Here is a 20,244-nt window from a genome sequence, read left to right as displayed (position 1 = left end):
CTAGACCATTGTTTTCCTTATTACGCTAGTGGAAGGAAATGAATCATTTCTGACACTCCATTATCTCCCTCTTCCCTCCAGTTCTAATGCCTGCATGTCTAGGCTGGGAATCAGTTATTCAGGGCTGGAACAAGAGTCCCCAAACCTCTAAGATTAACAAGCACAAAAGGAGTCTTTACACAAAATGCTGACGTAGGTCTTTGGCAGAGGCTATTATTAGCCGAACCAGGCCAAAGGGACACCTATATCCCGATAACCCTACAATTAATATTTCATCTGCACATTAACATTTTTCTAATGAAAAACTATTATTCTGTGACATAATTGGCCTACATCGTGTGAGACTCCAGACCTACCTCTATGTGTGTGCTGTCTATTTGGCATAAACTAGACAAGGCTTTTATCCTTTATAAATGATTCATATACAGTGTATAACTTGAATGTTGTAAAGGCTGACAATTGGTTGTTGTAATGTGTTGTCATTGCACGGTTTAAATGGTTGCTTGCTGTTCCCCCATGGCTTACTGTTATGTTTATATGAAAAGCTTTTTAACCATATTTGTCCTGCAAACCAAGCCAGTTTATAAAGATATGAATAGACATTGTAAAGATAGATTGATAGTATTCTACTTGTCAAAAATATTGATATAACTCCACATAACTCTTTACTGTTGAACAGGGGTGAACAGGCCCCTGAAAGTGAGGGCAATAGTTTGAGTCATGAAGCTGGACAGATTCTACAATGTTAGTTTGGTCTGAATATTAAATCAGGGCAGTCAGGCCTACTATTTGGGAAGTATTTGGGAAGATTCCACTTTGTAATGTAGGCCCAACAGGCTGAAGCACTTACCAATCATTCTGTGTTATGATAAGTAATAGTTTTAGTGTAAATATGTAACGCTGTGACGTTGGTTAGTTAGTTAAAGATGACTTGCCTTTGCTAGAGGTTGGAGTGGAGTGATGTAGTTGAGTCTGGCTGGAACAAATCCCACCTTAAGTTTCTGAAATGCATCTTTGCAGTGAAACTACCACTGGAGTTTGCCTTTAAAAGGACTGGTTTATGATGGAAGGAAAGTTCAGTGGGCCACTGTTCACCTGTAATGGCCTTGTCCTCAAGTCTTTGTAACCGAGGCAAAATGCCTCAGAATGCATTTTCAGATTAAACGGTAATGCTTCAAATGCTGTGTGTGCCTTACCTGTGCATTTAATGTGAAGGTCATTACCAGGACACACGCACACACACACACGCACAAACACGCACACGACACGCATACGCGCGCGCGCACGCACACACACACACACACACACACACACACACACACACACACACACACACATAGCATTTGTCGTGTGTAATGTGTAGCATTAAGAGGCAGGAGTTTAAATAATGCCTCTAGTCTAGACCTTCTTCCATCAACACTAGACAGTCCTTGAACCTGTGAGATATTTCCTCTTGTTGTGGAAACAGAGTAAATGCTGTGAAAGTGGCAGTGTTTAGTGTTTGGCAGCTTCATATATGAGATGTACTGTAGGTGGTCTGGCACTGTCTTAAAGAAGACCACATGGACTGAATCGTTGATCAAATAGACAGTGCAGGCGTACAGTCATTTGTGTGTGTAAACAGTCATACGGTGTGTAAATGACTCAGGAGCCATTCTGATATGGTGGTCTCACCAATGCCTGTCCAAGAAATGTTATTCATGTCCTCAAACAAAAAGGTCCATAGTGATACACAAATATATATAAATACAGCGTTTCGGTCATGTGACCATCATCAGTGTGAGAGAAACAATGCCACTAGCAGCAGGTAGACATAGGGACATCACAGGTATATTCTACTTTACCATCAGGAGCGTAAGGCGAACTTGTGTCGGAGGACGGTTTTAACAGGGCTACATCGTAGTTATCAGTAATATCAGATATCAAGATCAATATCAGAGTCACACGGAAAAAATCACCAATGTCTGAATTGATTCTACAATATGTATATTTATTTCTAGCTCACTGTTGTTTAATGAGTACCAGTCAGTAATGTTGCTGTGTATGGCTTTTGCTTCTAACTGCAGGGTAGCAGCTAACTGCTGAGCTAACTGCTAACTGCTGAGCTAACTGCTAACTGCTCATTGTGAACAACTGGCTGTGCTTTTTCCAATGAGAAGCTTTGCTGAATACCTACCCATGTACTCAGTCTGTTCATGTAGCACAGTATTGTGTTGCTAGGTCCACTGGAGCAAGGTTCTGTTAACATTAAGGCTGTGGGTTCAATCCCTGGATCTGCCAAACTATACGCAATCGTCACATGTACTGTTTTCTCCCTCTTGCCCGTTGATGGAATGGATACAGATTTGTCCTTGCAGTCCATGCACTATGGACGGGTATGTGGGGATCTGAGCCGGTCAACGTGGGGACAGACTCCCACATTCATGGTGTCAGTGTTTTTTTTTTGTGTGGACATTCACAAGGGACAGATTTAATGATAGACCCACATACTGGTGGCGTTGTAGAAATGTGTGTGTGTGTGTGTGTGTGTGTGTGTGTGTGTGTGTGTGTGTGTGTGTGTGTGTGTGTGTGTGTGTGAATCTAATATGGAGCCCATCTGCCACCGGCTCTACTGAGGCATGCAGGCTCAAACACACACAGGGGTACTGTAACTACATAGACACACAGGTCATCATGAACCCAGAGGGTTTGAAGTCCCCAAAAGGTAGGTGTGGTGTGAGGTGGGTATTCCCTCTTCCACTCTGAGATCAGGGCGCTCACGGGAAAGACTTTCAAGTACTCCAAGTCAGTCTCTGTAAAGCCAACCGTCCCGATCTCATGAATCCCATCTGGCAGTCGGTACTCGGTCGTACTGCCACAGCAGAGTTGGCCGTTTGCACTGTAGATAGCAGTTCAATTGGTGTTCCTGTACCTCATCCATCACCACTGACGCCTCAGAGAGAGGGAGAGAAAAAAAGGGGTGAGAAAAAAGGAAAAATGAATAAAAGCTCAAGGAGAGAGAGAGAGAGAGAGATGCACACACAAGGAACAATATACAGCATTCATCCATACACTAAAACAATAACATACTCTCTGTGAATGAATACTTAAGGTTTGAAGTGTTTTCCCATTAAAGACATTACCGGACTGCTCCAGTGTCTGAATACATTTCATTGTCTTTACTGATAAGAAACCTTGGACAGATATCGGTTCAGCGTGTTCACCTCTTAAAAGCAGCGGGAGGAATCGTACAACGCCTTGGTTCGTTCCCCCATTGCTATGAAAACCAGACAGTACAGGGCTGTCTGTACATCAAGCAGGATAAAGATAATAGTTCCTAATGCACTTTGACTGCTTTTGTAATCTATTACCCATGTACAGCATTAGTCCGACTTCCACATCAGGACCCGTTTAGTGTGTATCAAATCAATACACTACATGTGTACTTCACATCCCATAGCCCAGTGGTCACGTTCCCAACAGTTTGGGAGACTGCTGTAGACTTGCGGTTTATTTTCCGTTGATGCATTACAGGAACAGAGGCGAGCCGTTCTCATAGGCTCTCCCTCATCTGGCTGACGTGTAATGGAAAAATAAAAGGGATGTGTTGAGATCCAAGGTGAAAAGATCAAAGCGAACAGACGTGAGTGCATATGCTACAGAGAAGCGTGTGCGTGTGTGTGTGTGTGTGCGTGTGTGTGTGTGTGTGTGCGTGTGCGTGTGTGCGTGTGTGTAAGGGATGTGTTTCTTGGCATGGTTCACTCTCATCTGTGGAAATGTTCTGGTGTCGGTGCCAGAGACAGATGTACACAGTAGATATACTACAGTTTGTTTGAAGTTCCAGGTTGGAGTTCACATTCACTGAGGTTATGGTGATGGGGTCTCATTTGAGATTCAAACGGGCTGAAATGCCAAAAAAAAAAAAAAAAATCTGTTTTAATGATCCGTTTTATTGCAAATTGGTTTTGTGAATGAAATACAGTCATGCATTGATTTGAATAAAATGTATGAAATGACGCTTTAATTGGTACTCAATCTGCAAAAAGTATGAATCAGAATGGATCCCTTTTCATAGTTTCTACGACGGAAGAATGGTCAACCAATAAAGTTTTATTGTCCAGGGTTAGTGTTTGGCAGCAGTGTCGAAGTCGCCACACATAAAATAAAAAGCGGTTTTACGTACATAGACCTCCGTCTATGTACTCAGCAAAGAACATTTCCAAAAACCAACCAGTTGTGTATTCAGACTTTGTTTTCATTCGGAGCCTGAGGCCGTGACGCTCAGAGCGCTTTGTAGCCCAACACTGTTGGCAGAGATAAAAGTGAACATGGAAGAAAAACAAGCAATTTTTAATTACTCACTGGTTGGAATGTTAAAAGAGCAGAATTGTTCTCTGCTTCCTGTTTTCATAGGGTTGCTGTCTTTCAGAGCCACAGGCTTAGTAGTTGTGATGCAAGTCATTGAGTGACTTTGAAATAAACATGAAATAAACACACTAAAAAAGGAAAGCAGTGGGAGCAGTGTTGGTGGTCTTGCACAGGCTAAATCTTGAACTGTTGCCTGACTGTTGCCTTAATAATTCATGTTAAAGGTCCAGTATGTAGATTTGAGCTTAAATGTCCATGATAAATTTGGTAGCAAGTTGAGAGATCATATGATAAAGAACCTTCAGTTTTGTTCCAAAAGGTTACGGTTAGGGTTAGGGTTAGGGTTAGTACCTATTGGGTTAGGGTTAGGGTTAGTACCTATTGGGTTAGGGTTAGGGTTAGGGTTAGGGTTAGTACCTATTGGGTTAGGGTTAGGGTTAGGTACCTATTGTAAGTTTTAACATAGGGCAGCAAAGTGCCACAAAGGGCAGCAAAGTGCAAAAAAACATGCTTCACCTTTAACATTGTACAGTATTTCCTATAACATAATGTTGTCATGAATATTAGCCCACATGTTATTACAGAGAAATGCTGCTGTTGTTAGTTTTTCACAGATAAGCTATCTTGGTGGGCTAGCGAGGGCTAATGTCACTTCTGATTAACTTCTGTTTAACATTTGTCATGGTGGTTTGCTAGCTGGTGTAGTTAGCGACGGTTCCTGGACTTCTCACATACACAATTTTACCTCAACCTGCCTCCTGAGATTCAGTTGTCAAGGACAGTGTTTTCAAACATCACACTAAATTCCTATTTAGATTTTTCAAAGACAGTAACCTGCTTTTCATTGGTCTTTACTGCTCCGATCATGATGGCTTTGGTAGGATCCGGATCTATGGACTAATGTCTACAATCAATCACGGTATCAACAAGGGCCAATTTTTGATTTGTTCTGCAGGCTGTGTGGTGACTGTCTCCGGGCGGATGACGTTTACCAGTAACAAGTCCATGGAGATCGAGGTGTTTGTGGACGCGGACCCTCTGGTGGAGGCGGAGAAAGGGAGGTATCGTGCAGTCACAGCTTTCTTCACCTACATCTCCCTGGACAAGGAGGGCAAGCCTCTACCCGTCCCCCCTATGAAGGTAAGGGCCCCCCCCCCAAGGCTATTTACTTTCTGTTGTCTTCCTTCTGTGTGCGTTTTTCCTTGTTTATGAACAATGTAATCACAAAAAGCACTAAGCAGTGAGTGTGTTATGTGACCTGAGCAATAGATAACTAGGCTATCACTAGTGCCTGGAGTTTTTCCTGGCCAGGTCACATGCTCAGGAAAAACTCCCGTAAAATGTAGTCAGTTCCTCACTTTTTGGAGCATAGATCACATTTGTTGTTTTGTTTCAATGACCCATTTGGTTTTATTGACCAACTGAAGTTTTCCAGCCAACAAGGCTAGGAGAATGCGATGGTATTCATTTGTGGAGCTGAAAACCAGATGGGGCATGATGCCTTGTCCTGTGCTGTTTCAGTAAATATCCTTGTTTATTTAGGTGAAATGGAACATTTGCCAGATGAAAGGCATTGATGTGGTTTGGATAAAAGCGGAGCTTGGACATGGATTGATGTACCTGGGTGTGTGTGTGTGTGGGGGGGGGTCTCAGAGCACTGTGGGTAGTCTACTGAGTCTACCCTTATTAAGTCATCTCCACCACATACAAACACACACACGCTACACACGCACTTGCTTTTCTTTCTCTCCCTCTCTATCTTACACACACGCATGCACGCACGCACGCACACACACACACACACACACACACACACACACACACACACACACACACCACATACACACACACACACACTCTCACTCTCTGTATCCTCACCCACACTTTGCTCTGCCTCATTCTCTGTCTTGACTGTAGTGGCAAGGTGCTAACACTATCACTAACAACAAACGCTCATCCATTTTGCAAATGAACACCCACTCAATACTGACACAGCCCGCATCCCGACAAACCAGACACTCTTAAAACACACTAGAGACCAAACTGTGTATCTCTTTTTAGTCCCACCTTCAAAAATCTCCAAACATTTCCATTTCAGACACAAACCTCTGATTCGCTTTAGCATTGTCCTCTTCTCTGCATTAATCATCGAGGTTTCCATTTCAGACGCTGATTATGAGCACTTTGTTTTCGGGGGGAAACCGAATGGCAATGATGAACATTATTGTAATTTGTGATGCACCCTTGCCTTAAAAAAAAAAAAAAGCTTTTTCAATCCGTGTGTTTTAATTATTCAATAGTCACTATAAACGGAACTCCAAATGGTATAAACGGAACTCCAAATGGGGACTTCTGTAGGCTGCCTGTGCTCTGATGTTGCTCATCAAACAAACATGGATTGTGTTAATGCTAGTGTGTGTGTGTGTGTGTGTGGTGTGTGTGTGTGTGTGTGTGTGGGGGGGGGGTCGGGGGGAGAGAAGAGCACAATCAAGGCTATTTATGGCATGACTATATACTTATATACTGTGGCGTTGAGGAGGGATAGTTAAACGAGGGAGTGCTCATTCTTGCTCCATTGATTTGAACATTTCTATTCATAGCAGTTCTTCTGAGCCTCAGAGACGTTACACGTGCGAGAGAAAAGGTATATGAAATAAGAAAATAAACCACTCAAGAATAGATGACGGGTCAAACATAAGACATACAATGTTACTTCTAACAGTTATGGACATGATCGAACAAACTCAACACAAGTGGTCACATGACCAACTAATACAAGTTAACATTACGTTATGTCTGACTCCGAAAGATATTTTATGATTAATAATGATTGATAATGCTTTATTTATCCCTGTGTGACAGACAATTCGGTCATATCGATCCTAGATTCCATTAAGAATACCGAAAATGCTATTTTACCATGCTGTCAAGTTAAGATAAATCGGATTGCGAGGAGTTTACGCTCAGGCCAATATCTGAAGCTGATGACTCACCCAACATGTCGTCAACGATGCATGTGAACATTAGACATTAAATGGGAGAACCTGAACAGAACCTTTATCTAGCGCACGACATCACATTAATTCACATAGGAAGAATGAGAATAGAGTATCAACAAAATAACCAATTTAACAGTTTCAAAGCAACATATGACTGTAAGTTTTAACCATACGTTAACAGCGTCAAGAACAACACGGGGAGAATGGTGCCCATGACAGGCCTAACCAAAACTCAAAGAATATCTCGTGGTCCCTCTCCTTAAATATCATTCCCAACAAAGGACAAGGTGTGAGATACATTACAATCACCCATGGAATTGACAAATGGTGAGGCTGTGACTTCTTCTACATGTCCGCCAAGCTCATTCACTGTAAATAGTTATACACATTGAAATCAAGGCTGGCGCCATCAAAATCCATCTACAGTGTAAGTTAGCACGCCAATCAATGCTGTGACTAGTTTTAACAATGTAGGCCTGAATGGAGTGAAATGTTGAGAAACACTAAGAGGGGATTGTGTAGACAGAGGTTCAAGACAATATGATTTATTATTTAGCAATAGATTCTAGATTCTTCTGCAATCTCACTCAGGAAAAAATAATTAGTCCGCTTGTCAAAGAGCAATTATATTTTGGAAGCTTGCATGAGACCATAAAACATTGTGTATACTTAAAAACATGGTGTACATGAAAATATTAAATAATATAAAAAGAAATGTCAGTCCTTATTAAATAAGCTTATTGTGTGTGTGTGTGTGTGCGTGTGTGTGTGTGTACACATGTTACTCAGAGCATTGAACCATGGGCAATTTAAGTACAGAAGTGGACGTTGGCCACAAAAATAACATCACAACACAGTGTTTTGAATCCCGTTCTCTCAGGGTTCCAGTGCTATAAAAAGAACATGAAAATTGGATGAACAGATGTCAAATCCCCCCTTGTAATTGTACTTTGTCATATTGTGAGCGATTACACATCTCCCTCTCTATAAATAGAACATTGACAGGACTGCGCCTTCTATTTTTGACTCCAGGGTTTTTTTTCCCTCTCTTTCAAGTGAAAAATCCTCCGGTGTCTATTTTTAGAATGTCTGTTTTAGCTCAGCAGTGGGGTTCAGGGCTAAGGGGGGGTAGGGGGGTGGGGGGGTGGGGGGGGGGGTGAGGAGTGTGGGGGAGGGATTTGAGGATTGGCTGCCAGTGACTGCAGTGTACTTTGGGTAAGGCAGAGGCAGGGGGAGAAGGGTGGTGGTGGTGGTGGGAGGTGGGGGTGGCCTCTCAAGAAGAGTACCCTGAACATGATGTATGTGCACAATGGCCCGCAAAAGAAATGATTGAAAATTACTCAAAGTCCTCAGACTATGTGTGTTTTGTGTGTGTGTGTGTGTGTGTGTGTGTGGTGTGCACGCATGTGTGTGTGTGTGTGTGTGTGTGTGTGTGTGTTGTGTGTGTGTGTGCGTGCGCATGTGTGTGTGTGTGTGTCTGTGTGTGTGTGCGCGCGCGCATGTCTGTGTGTGTGTGTGTGTGTGTGTGTGTGTGTGTGTGTGTGTGTGTGCGAGGTGTGTCATGCTGTGCTGCCAAGACTGGCATGGCCATGTGCCTTTGTCTGCTCTGGAAGGATCTTGGGTGAGGTATAAAATATATAAGTATACTTGGCAAGGTGAGAGAGAGAGAGAGAGAGAGAGAGGGGGGGGGGGGTAGCCCTGCTGTTTCATTCTTTAAGGCAGAGAATAATTCATGCTCCTTCTCTCCCTTCTCTCTTCTGTATCCATCCATCCTTCCTTCCTTCCCTCTCTCTCTCTCTCTCCCTCCCTCTTGCTCCAGAGCTGGCAGACTCAGCTAGCCCCCCTTTGACATGAAAACAAGCTGAGTTGTCATGGCAACCCCCAGTCGTCCACATGAAGCTCACATTTATTTATAGATGCACCCTATTGAAAACCATCAGTAATGGGTTAATGTGTGTGCCCAATGGCGCACAGAATCTACATCGGCAAGTCCACTGATTAGAAGTAGCACGAGCCTGTAGTTGTTTCACTTACGTACACTTTCAGTGTGTCACCATACCAGATTTCATATTTTGTTCTTACAGCATATCAGAAATCATAAGTGAGGAATTAATATGGGTTTTTTGGATCTAGAACTGCAACAACAACATTGCTATATTTTGGTTCTGCTTTGTCCAAGCCGAGTCCTCGCTGTGCTCAGTCGGTAGAGCATGGTGTTAACAACACTAAGGTTGTGGGTTTGATTCCTGCTGGGACCATATTATACTGAGAAATGTATGCACTCACTGCAATGTAAGTCAGCTCAATGGCATATATATACACACACAGGACAGCATCCAACCTTGTGCCCCTCTATTTGTATTTTTCTCTCGTTGGTTACTTACTGTTTAGTGCCACTGTTCAGACAGTGGCTTTTGGCAGTGCCAGTGATGCCTGTGCTCAGTCCAATAAAAGGCCGTGCCAACACAGCAGAGCGCCTCTGGCATTTTTTTGGCACCCTCTGAGTCAGTCATCCAAGCTGTGCCTCTGTGCCAAGTTTATGCCAGTGTAGTACTCAGTGCCCTCTCTGTCTGCTTCCTGCTCTCGCCCTCTCCAAGGCCAGGTCAGACAGCACCTCAGTGGGTCTGAAAGAACATATGAGTGGGACTTGGACTTGGTTCTCCTCCTGAGGGAGGTATTACATTTTACGACACAAGGTTGGGAACTTCATTTGGTTCGGGAGCTTAAATGAGGCTTTTTAGCCTCACAATAATGGTAAAATGGACGGGTTTTGTGGACAGATTAGAGGCTTTTGAGTGCAGGGGAATGTTGGTCGCTGCCTTACATGCTGGATGGAAATTAAAAGGAGTTTGAATTAAAAGGAGAGGAAAATAAAATGATTAGAATAAAGGAAATAGAATAAAAACAAACACAAATATGTTTTTTAAGCAGTTGGGCATAGTTGACTCGAAAATCAAATATCTGTAGTTTTCCATATACTGTACTTTGACTTTATTGATCCAACAAATCACTTTGTATGTCCTTAGCCTGCTTACTTCGCAACTTGTAGTAGCCACTAGCAAGCATTTTCAAGTTTCAATTCAAACAGATGCAGTCTAATTTTCATTGCTCTAGAAAACATAAAAAATTCTGTTCACGGTGTCCAAAACGTCTTGTGAAGTTACTGCAACTGACTAATGTCTGTGGAGGTCTATTCATATGTGTTGCAGGGGAGGCTGGTGGAGGTTGAAATCAGAGGACGGGCTCATTTTAATTTGGACGGCTAATATTAGTCCTAATGGAAACCTCTGGTCAATGATTCAGCTTACAGTGTAATAATAGTCAAAAGGAAAGTTTAATAATATCAGCACATCAGGGGAGGCTGGTGTAGGTAGAAATCGGAGGATGGGCTCATGGTAATGCATGGAATGGAATGAGGAACGGTATCAAACTTGAATCAGTGACCAGAGGTTTCCATTAGGACTAATATAGCCGGCCAAATTAAAAATAGTAGCCGGGGGGGGGGGGCTTGGCATCTTTTTTTTTTAAGCTATACACGCTCTTTTCCATCCCAAGGTTAATTAATTAATTAAATATTTTAATTAGCTTACCTCCCACATTGATAACTACTTAATTACTTTCACAGTCATTAGGCCTGTCTTGAGTGTCAGGCCAGCCCACTTGTTTGTGGAAGAGACATTGCTATTCAAAAACATGCCTAATAGACTACTTCAGAAACTCACCTAATTGACTACTTTTACGAGATGGATAGTTGTGATATTGAGTAGATAGACTTGACTACAATACTGCACATTGCACATGACTTGAATCAATGCATATCTCGCTTCAACACATTACCACCAAAGATACAGGAAAACCCCTAGGCCTCCAGTACATAAAATAACGTATGTCTCTCTAACCCTAAGCTATCATTGTGACAAAGTCAAAAGTCACACATTTGATAGACCTATGCTATGCACAATACACTGCATAGACTTGCCTGTCTATGTCACACCATGCTGCTGTCAAGTGTCACACCGAAAATTGGTCTGGGCCTATGACTTCAATATCAGTATCACAATATTAAATGTTGGTCTATTCCACGTCATAAAATGAATTAACGGTGTATTTCAGAACCATACTCACTGACCAGTAGGCTACAATCACTCTGGTCTGGATGTGCTATTCACTGCTCAAACACCCCCCCCCCCCCCCCCCCCCCCCCCCCCCCCCCCCCCCCCCCCCCCCCCCCCCCCCCCCCCCCCCCCCCCCCCCCCCACATGGCCATGTGGCCAACTTGATTTATGAATTACAAAAGGGCACCGATATTAAACTCCAGTCCGTTAAGCATATTGTGTTTCTCTGTTCAACACACACACATTATGTAGTCTTGTCATCAGTACACAGCATCCTGTGTCCCGTGGACGGGTACATATTGAGGGCGTTTGTACATGCAATTGCAGCAGATAGGAACGTGTAAATTAAAAGTCGTTTATGAAGTTGAAAAAATAGCCAGCCAAAAATGATTTAGTCGTTGGCTATTTAGCCGTAAAAAACTATGTGGAAAACTATGATTGATAGTGTTTTAAATAGCGAAACGACTCAGATGGTCACTTGGAGACGTTCTCAACATGGAGCAGGACCAGATTCCGAAAATTGCAATGAGATAGACACCACCTGGCAAAAGGAAACCTGGCAGACCCAAAACCACCTGGCGAAAAACTGTGATGGATGAGCTGGCCAAGATCAATCTCTCATGAAACGAGGTGATAAAGGGATCCAAGCAGAGAAAGACATGGCAGGAGCTCACTGTGGCCATGAAGAAAAGAGAGTCACAGTACAATCGCTTTCGTTTTTTACGTACCGTTTTTCTAGTCTCACACATTAATTAGCAGTGGAATTTGGAGTCGTGAGAGTCAGAGTCAATTCCCAGCGGGAGTCGGTTATTCTCCCTTTCAAAATTGGAGTCGACTCAAGAGTCGAGAGTCAACTACTTTGGGGTCAACTTTGTGCTGAAGCAATGAGCACACCGAATTTGTGCCTCATACCTGGCAAAAATATAACGATAAAATAATCCAAAATAAATTATTTAATTTGGGGGCTATATGCGATGGCCTACTTCGCCCATGCTTTGGGTTGGGTTGATCAGAAAACGATGCATTAACCATATTGATTGACCAAATTGATTTGTTAAACTGAAGTGGGGCATAGGTTAAACAATTAATCAAGTTTGTCAGGCCTTACCTTTATTCATAAACAACAACGAACAAATGAGCCATGGGATGATTATTGGTTCAATCATTTTGGGAGACACTGCAGTTAGACCTAAGTCATGTTGACAAAAAGTTGTCGAAATGAGAATTGAAATGTATCTACTAATAACAATTTTCTAAAAGTATCTACTAAGAACCATTCATGAAGAGTCATCATCAGTGGATGATTAGGTTGCTGTGTTGTTCTAGGTCCATCTCACTTCCTCTAACCTGGTCTTTTTTTCCCAGGGCATAACTGAATCATCACAGTCTTGAAATGAAATGCTTAGTTCTCTCTCAGAGTCTCTATCCTTGAGTAACCTCAACGTAATGTGTCATGATACAAGGCCCAAGTCACTCTCTAGGCAATTACATAGGCCCTATGCCAAGATATAATTAAGCCATCACGGCCACAACAGGCCAATTACTCTACAGTAAAGTGCCATTCTGTGTCTGAAGCTTGGCTTTGGCATTGCAGTACATTACTTTCAAATGCAGGAACAGGCACATAATGGCTACACAAACCGGATGGGACTCAGTTCAAGGATTGCGTATGTGTATGTTTAATTGATTAATACCATCTCCTCAGCCAACACTTCAGACTGGTCTACCAGGAAGCCTGCCCTACTGATTAGAACACTTCTCTGTAGGCCCTCTACTAGAAAGAAAAGATTAAATGAGTTCCAATGTTCTGCTTAAAAAACACTGCAGAGGCTGTAAAGGTAACTCTAAAATGGATGCGAGCCAGACACACTACCTCAAAAGGTAAATGCCAGAAGCATTTACGGGTAAAGTAACAACTTGTATATCTGCTCATCTATAATATTGCCCTTTCCACAATGCCCATTGAGTGTAAATACCGACGTTGTTTGCTCATGACATACCGCAATTCAAAGATATTAAAATTGCTCTCTCTCAAAGACGACCGATTTGTCCTGCTGCAACATGTTTCACTTGTGAAACAGAACATGAGTTTTGATTAGTAGGCTTCGAAGGTGGGAACAATGATCCCAGCTAGCAAGCTTGTGGTGGCCCATGAGTGGCCCGTTGTCGGCCGTGAGTCCACTGGTGGCACACTGCTCTTGCTGTTGGAAAGCCATCCCCTCCCCTCCCCTGCTGCCCTCTTCCTGCTTTTTCGGTAAGGTTCCACTTTAAAGTCTTTACTGGAATGATTAGTTAATACAACCTTTGCTTGCATTGTATCACAAATTAGACCTACACTGCTTTCACAAATAATGAAACAATTAGTTTCTTGTTCTTAAACTTCAAGAACAAGAACCAACTTTTATGAAAGAATGAAGAAGACAAAAACAACCAATTAGGAAGCAATCCGGAGAGAGAGAATCCTACAGTGCTGATAAAATGGAGCCGCATGGCCAACGCTTCCCGCTGAGAGAACACGGTGGATGGAGGCTAATTTGAGAAGCCCATTGAAATTCAATGAGGCTCTGTCTACCTGGGCAGTATAGGATAAAAAATTGTTAAAGAATCACATTTTCTTGAAAAAGTAAGGGAAATGTGTAATACATTTGAATATGTTATTATGTAGCAAAAATGTATGTGTAATGTCTAAAACCTGTATCAGCACAGTATCTGCCCGGACACATTGACACAGTATACTGTAGCTTAGCTACAGTAGTACTCCTTCATCACATTGTGAATCAAGCATGATTGTGGCCCTTTGTGACTCTTCATTCCATGTATAAACAAAAAATATATCAGTAAAACAATCTTTTAAAAGCCATACACATTGCAAAAATGACTTGAACGCTGTAGACACATTTTATGTCACAAATAGTTACATATATTTGACATCTATATGTGTGAAGTTAAACACGATGGGCTACTTGCTACATACAGTACATTGCTGTAACTTCCTCAGTTGATGACCACGGCAGTGTATTCTGAAAAAGTTTAAACTCACTTGCAACGTCAACTTGCCTCGGTTAAATGTGGCTTTAATTGGATTCACCTGTGCAGTAGTGCTCAAGGTTGAATCTCTTCTGCGGCATACAAGAACTATTCCGAGTGCTATAATGTTATATACTTACAAATTCAAGGTTTAAGCTATGTGCTGACAGAGTGGAGTACAGTCTTCAAGGGTGATACATTGTTTTGCCGAGGAAATCAAAAGAGCACAAGCTTTATTTCTAGACTACATCAATATGCTAGTCACTATTTCCACATCAATGCCAATATCGGGCAACAGGATTTGTTATTTAGGCTATGTGATATTTAAATTTGTATTCACTAATAATCAATGTGTAGCTGAATATATAATGGCATTGTTTTTGCAATAAATGTAGGCAAGAAGCAGGGGTCACATAAGTAACCTAGGTTCTCTGAAGGAGACGAGGGAGACCCCTTACCTTGTTGCCCATCTCGCGCTGAGCTTGTGAAGAGTGGTTGCAGAATAAATTAGTGTGCTATGCATGAGGCCTTTTAGGCTGGGCAGTAGGCAGAGCTATATGCCTGCAAGCACTCTAAGCCTGTACAAGCGTGATTGAATAAGGTTTCAGCGAATGTGTACACAGATGGCGTGTCCCATCGTGAGGCACCTCCCTCATCTCTTTCAGAGAACCTAGGTAACATACATAACGTCCTTTATACGTACCTAGGTTTATTTGGACTCCGACACCCTGTGATCTGTTTGTCTGAAATCGGAATTCTTGCACTTACTATAAGCCTACACATGATATTTGCTGTGAGAAATGTGGTGATTATGCGGTTTTCTAAAGTTCCAACTTATCATCTGGGAAAATACAAAACAGTCATCTGGGAAAATACAAAACAGTCATCTGGGAAAATACAAAACAGCTGTTATGAACGGAGATGTTGTACAGTATTTCCCAAACCTACTCCTATATTCCCTCAATAAATCTTGTTTAATGGGTTTAGAAACTTATTAAGCTGAATCATCATAGGCTTACTTTATAAGCCCAAAAAACTGACAAAATCTAAATTTGAATTAATTATTTGATTATCATTCCTGTCCTTGTTTGAACTAACTGGTTATGCCAAGTTAAAACATCTGAAGTAGCCCAGGCTAATGTTGTACACCTTTATTAGGCTACAGCACAATTCCATTTCCAACTTACATCAAAGTGAAAAAGAAAAAATCGGATATGTGTGTGCGGTATGCAGGCTGTAGGCTTGGCATGAAACAGTTTTGTTTGGGTACAAAACAAATGGGGCAAATTACAAGCTTTGATCCTTCCGCACACAAACTAGATCAACTCGGACATCGTATTCAGAAAACGCGGCAACGTACTCAGGTTAACTCACCTCGAGCCCTCATCTTCATTGTAAGTGGAATACGTTGTTACCACAGAAGTGGTTTATATTCGGCCCATTAACTAACCTTTAAGAGGAAGTTTCAGCGCTTTAGCTGCCAGCATGCTACCGACGCTGCGAGTGGGCCTTTGTGTAGTTGGTGATGCAGCCTTGTCATTGGCCATCAGGACGAGGCCACCACGGGAATACCAATGACGCTAAGACACCAAAAGGACATTAAGCAGAGCAATGACATGTCTCATGTGGTTATGTAAATGCACATCAATGCAAGCACAAGCATATGCATGTGTGCACAGTCACACACACACACACACACACACACACACACACACACACACACACACACGTGTGTGTACAGATTCTCACTCACGTACACTCTCTCTCTCTCTCTCTCACACACACACACACACACACACACACACACACACACACGTGTGTGTACAGATTCTCACTCACGTACACTCTCTCTCTCTCTCTCTCTCTCACACACACACACACACACACACACACACACACACACACACACACACAGCCCTCCACCCAACAAATAATGTGCCCCATGATGTTCCTATCCTCTCCATGATAATTTACTGATGACAAAACAAAACAATAGGAAGACACATTGCACGCTGAGCTACCTTCTTTGTGTGCAATAGTCAGATGTGCATTTTAATTGGCTTCCCCATTAGACAAAGATGCCACATTATTACTGTTATGAGCGGTAGTTATGAGTTATGTGTGTAATTAAGGATTGTAAATTCCCAGAGGGGTTTTGAAAAAAGAGATATTATAGTAGTGTGTGCTTCTCCACTGCATACAGCCATAAGACAATGCTAGTACAAATTGGTGAATATACAGGGTATAGATGGTTGTTTTTGTGTGTGTGTGTGTGTTTGGGGGGGGGGGGGGGTCAATATAATTCAATATTGCATTGCATTCCTCAAGCCTCCCTCTGTTAGTACCTAATCAGTTTGGCTTTGTTCCATGCATTCTCTCTCAGTATGCCGCCTCTGCCCCTTAAGCTTAATTCAATTTGTTCAAGACAGGAACTGTTCAGTGCCCTCTGCCCCCCTTCCTTCCCTACACACACACACACACACACACAGATCCGGGTGTGCACGTGCACACGCATGCGCGCACACGCACACACACACACACACACACACACACTAATCCAAAGCCCCTAGAGCCACAGGACAGCCAGTGACCCAGGAAGGAGTTCCTTCAAGGTCACATGATGTCATACTTTGGAAGAAAAACTAGCTGAGGCAAAGACATGTTTATTTTGGTTCTCATACAGCCTCAATGTGGTAGAGTGCCTTGTACATACCCTGGCAGCTGCTTTAAATACATGATATCTGTTCCTCTAATACTGCAGTGTAGATTAACTTTTTTGAAAATCTGCATTTGACGGTCATCACATAACATTGTGACAAGGTTGCATGTGTACTTTAAATGAGGTTTTCTACATGTCATTATTTGACAGGCATGATCCAACATTGTAACATGGTTGCCCATTGATTCCTAACCAAAGGAAGGGAAACAATAACATTTCATTTCATTCATAGAACTTGAATACTTGAATGCTTTACTTAACATTGACATGAACTGTAGGAGTACTTTCTCCATGCACTACAATTGAATAAACTCTGTTCTTTACAACACCATTTGGGATTCAGACCCACAACCTTTTGGTGTGTAGTACATCATTCTGTCCACAATGCCACTAGTCCACTGCTACAACACAAGAGTAATAATTCAGATTGTGCATCAGAGAAATTGGAAACTTGGGGAAATACTTTCCTTGAAGTTGAACATTTGTTCACGTTACCTCAATATTAGACTTTTAACGTTGTATTTACGTAAATATGCAACATTTTAAAAACTTTTCAATGGTGAGATGGTCTGATGCTGACTGTCAACTGCCCATGAGAGATAATATTCATTTTCAACCTATGTGCAATTATGCAGTCATGTTAGATGATGAGTCTATCAAATGACAACCTTGAGTCAACTTTGAAAAATAACCACCACATAACAACGTCTAATAAACTGTTAATTCCAACCAACATGTGACTAACCAACAACCCATCAAATAACAATGTCACTCCAACATTGCAAAAGCTACAGAGCTCCAGCATTTGCATTTTGACATTTATAAAAACAACTTTAAAATACAATACTCTCACAACCGTTGTACAACATCAGTTTGGTTCATTTTTAACTGCTGCACAACTGTGACACAATACAAAATCATGGGGTAGCTAGTGCTAATGTTAATGTTCTGCCGCTAATTTGAATTGAAGTTCAATTCAATGATTAATAATGTTAGTTAATTCCATTCAATCCATCCTATGTTATCCTACTTCTTGAAAGGTGAATAGGCATACTGGTGCCATCTAGGTATTTGAACATTCATCTGTCATGGCCATGACTGCTCAGCTTGTCACGGATGTGACAACTCTGCTCCATCCCAAAATGTGAGCAGCCATCTGTCAACAGTGGGCCTCGAATGGCAGGTGTCCAATAGACATGCCGGCCACTAGGAATCATGGGAACAGGGACACGGTTGTGTGTGCGTGCATCCGTGTATGTATGTATGTATGTATGTTTGTGTGTGTGTGTGTGTGTGTGTGTGTGTGTGTGTGTGTGTGTGTGTGTGTGTGTGTGTGTGTGTGTGTGTGTGTGTGTGTGTTTGCCTTTATGTGTGAGTGTGTGAGTGTGTGATTGTGTGTGTATGCCAGCAGACATGCCTGCAGCCCCGGCTCCATACTGTGTGGAAGTCTATGCCAAGCTTGTGAATTGCAAGACTATATGCATCGTGACATAGTCATTCTCTGTAACTGACATGAATCGTATTGCATGAGTGGCAAAGCATTTGTTCGAGTTTTATTTAGACTTATTATAAATCGTTTTACTCTGGTCTTTGCACCAGGGAATGCACATTGAAGCAGGTCAGAATCGCTACACACACACACACACACACAGCTGCATCCCTGTATATGGGTTGCCTCTACTACATCGTGGATGGGAGCCACACACCAGACACATGAGGCCATACCATAAAAGGACATGTTGACACTGACACCACTGTAACATTGTTGTGTTAGTCATGAGGTTGCCATGCAGTTTAATTGACACTGTGCAGGCAGGCAGCAACCAAGTCCTCCCACCGCGTTGCCAAGTGCTGCACTGCTGGAGAAGGCGGCCGAGCCCATTGTGCGGTCGGCAGAGGTGGGGGACAACTGTAGAGAAGGAAGACAGCGAAGCTGTGACTGTCAGAGATGTGATGTGTGTGTGTGTGTGTGTGTGTGCGTGCGTGCGTGCGTGCATGTGTGTGTGATTATACCATATGCAGTATATGTCAATAAGATCTTTTTATTTGATTTTGCGCCCTCCCTCTCAGCAAACAACATAAACAAGGTGAAGGGTTGTACTGTTGAATGCAAATACACGGAGGTCCCCCTCACTATTTGGTAAAATGGCAATAAAAATGGCTTCCTCTATCTCTTTCTCTCTACAGCTTGAAGGAGAGGACGAGCAGAGGCGCTTCGAGGAGGGTAAAGCGCGCTACCTCCAGAACAAGGCAAAAAGACAGGCAGACAGGGAGCGTCAACAATGACATCACCCTCCGCCATAGAGTCTGAGGTCCGGGATTACCTGAAGTAGCATCCTCCTACACATGAAGGAAACCTTCCCTATCTTGATAATAAACTCCCCACTTAGATAGCAGGAAAATATGTCTGACTTGACAAATTTTACATTTACATTTAATTTACAAATGCATCGTCATCTTTTTTACATTTACGTTTCAGGGCTGCACACCAAAGTGTCTCGACTGTGCTGTACGTATATGTGTATTTAAAAGAAAGAAAGTGTGTAATCTTATTTTATCCTCATTTTAAAGATTTGTATTTAATTAAGAAGGCTATTGATGATCACTCAAAAGGAGCAAAATGATGCTCTGTATTTGCACCAATGAATGAATAAATAAAGAAATGTATAAATAAATACTATTGTACATGCCAGCCTGATACTTCTGTGTTTTGTCCTCTGCTTGCTCGCTGATGTCATAGGCTTAGGCTTGCCTTGACAGAGGGCATCCACTATCCATCTTTTCTGCATTCTGTCGTTCACAGAGACATCAGCCCTCAGCTCGGGGGCTCTGACTCAGATCTCCTCTCTCTCTCTCTCTCCGCCCCCCTCTTCCTCACCCTCTCTCTCTCCCTCCTGCTCTCTCACCACCCTAACGCCCTGGGTCTGACTTCCTCCCCTCTTTAGCCCCCCTCTCTCCTTCCACACTATCTATTTCTATCTCCAGATTGATGAAGTGGTGGTATTCTCCTGTGGCCTGAGGTGTTGATTTGAGAGGG

At 42.4% G+C, this 20,244-nt stretch overlaps 1 protein-coding gene across 3 annotated transcripts in view; it reads left to right on the top strand.

Moving 5' to 3' along the window:
- acot7 (acyl-CoA thioesterase 7) overlaps positions 1–19,899 on the top strand; it is a 62,592-nt gene extending 42,693 nt beyond the window's left edge. For all 3 annotated transcript variants that reach the window (XM_083675517.1, XM_083675518.1, XM_083675519.1), the window contains 2 exons: positions 5,303–5,487; positions 19,395–19,899. In XM_083675517.1, coding sequence (XP_083531643.1) covers positions 5,303–5,487; positions 19,395–19,493 — 284 coding nt within the window. In that variant the 3' untranslated portion in view covers positions 19,494–19,899. The remainder of the gene's footprint in view (positions 1–5,302; positions 5,488–19,394) is intronic.
- The last annotated feature ends 345 nt before the right edge of the window (positions 19,900–20,244 follow it).

The sequence above is a fragment of the Argentina silus genome (genome assembly GCF_951799395.1).
Source record: "Argentina silus genome assembly, chromosome: 8".
Lineage (NCBI taxonomy): Eukaryota > Metazoa > Chordata > Actinopteri > Argentiniformes > Argentinidae > Argentina > Argentina silus.
Note: the sequence above shows the minus strand (reverse complement) of the source record. Positions and strands in the feature narration are given on the sequence as shown.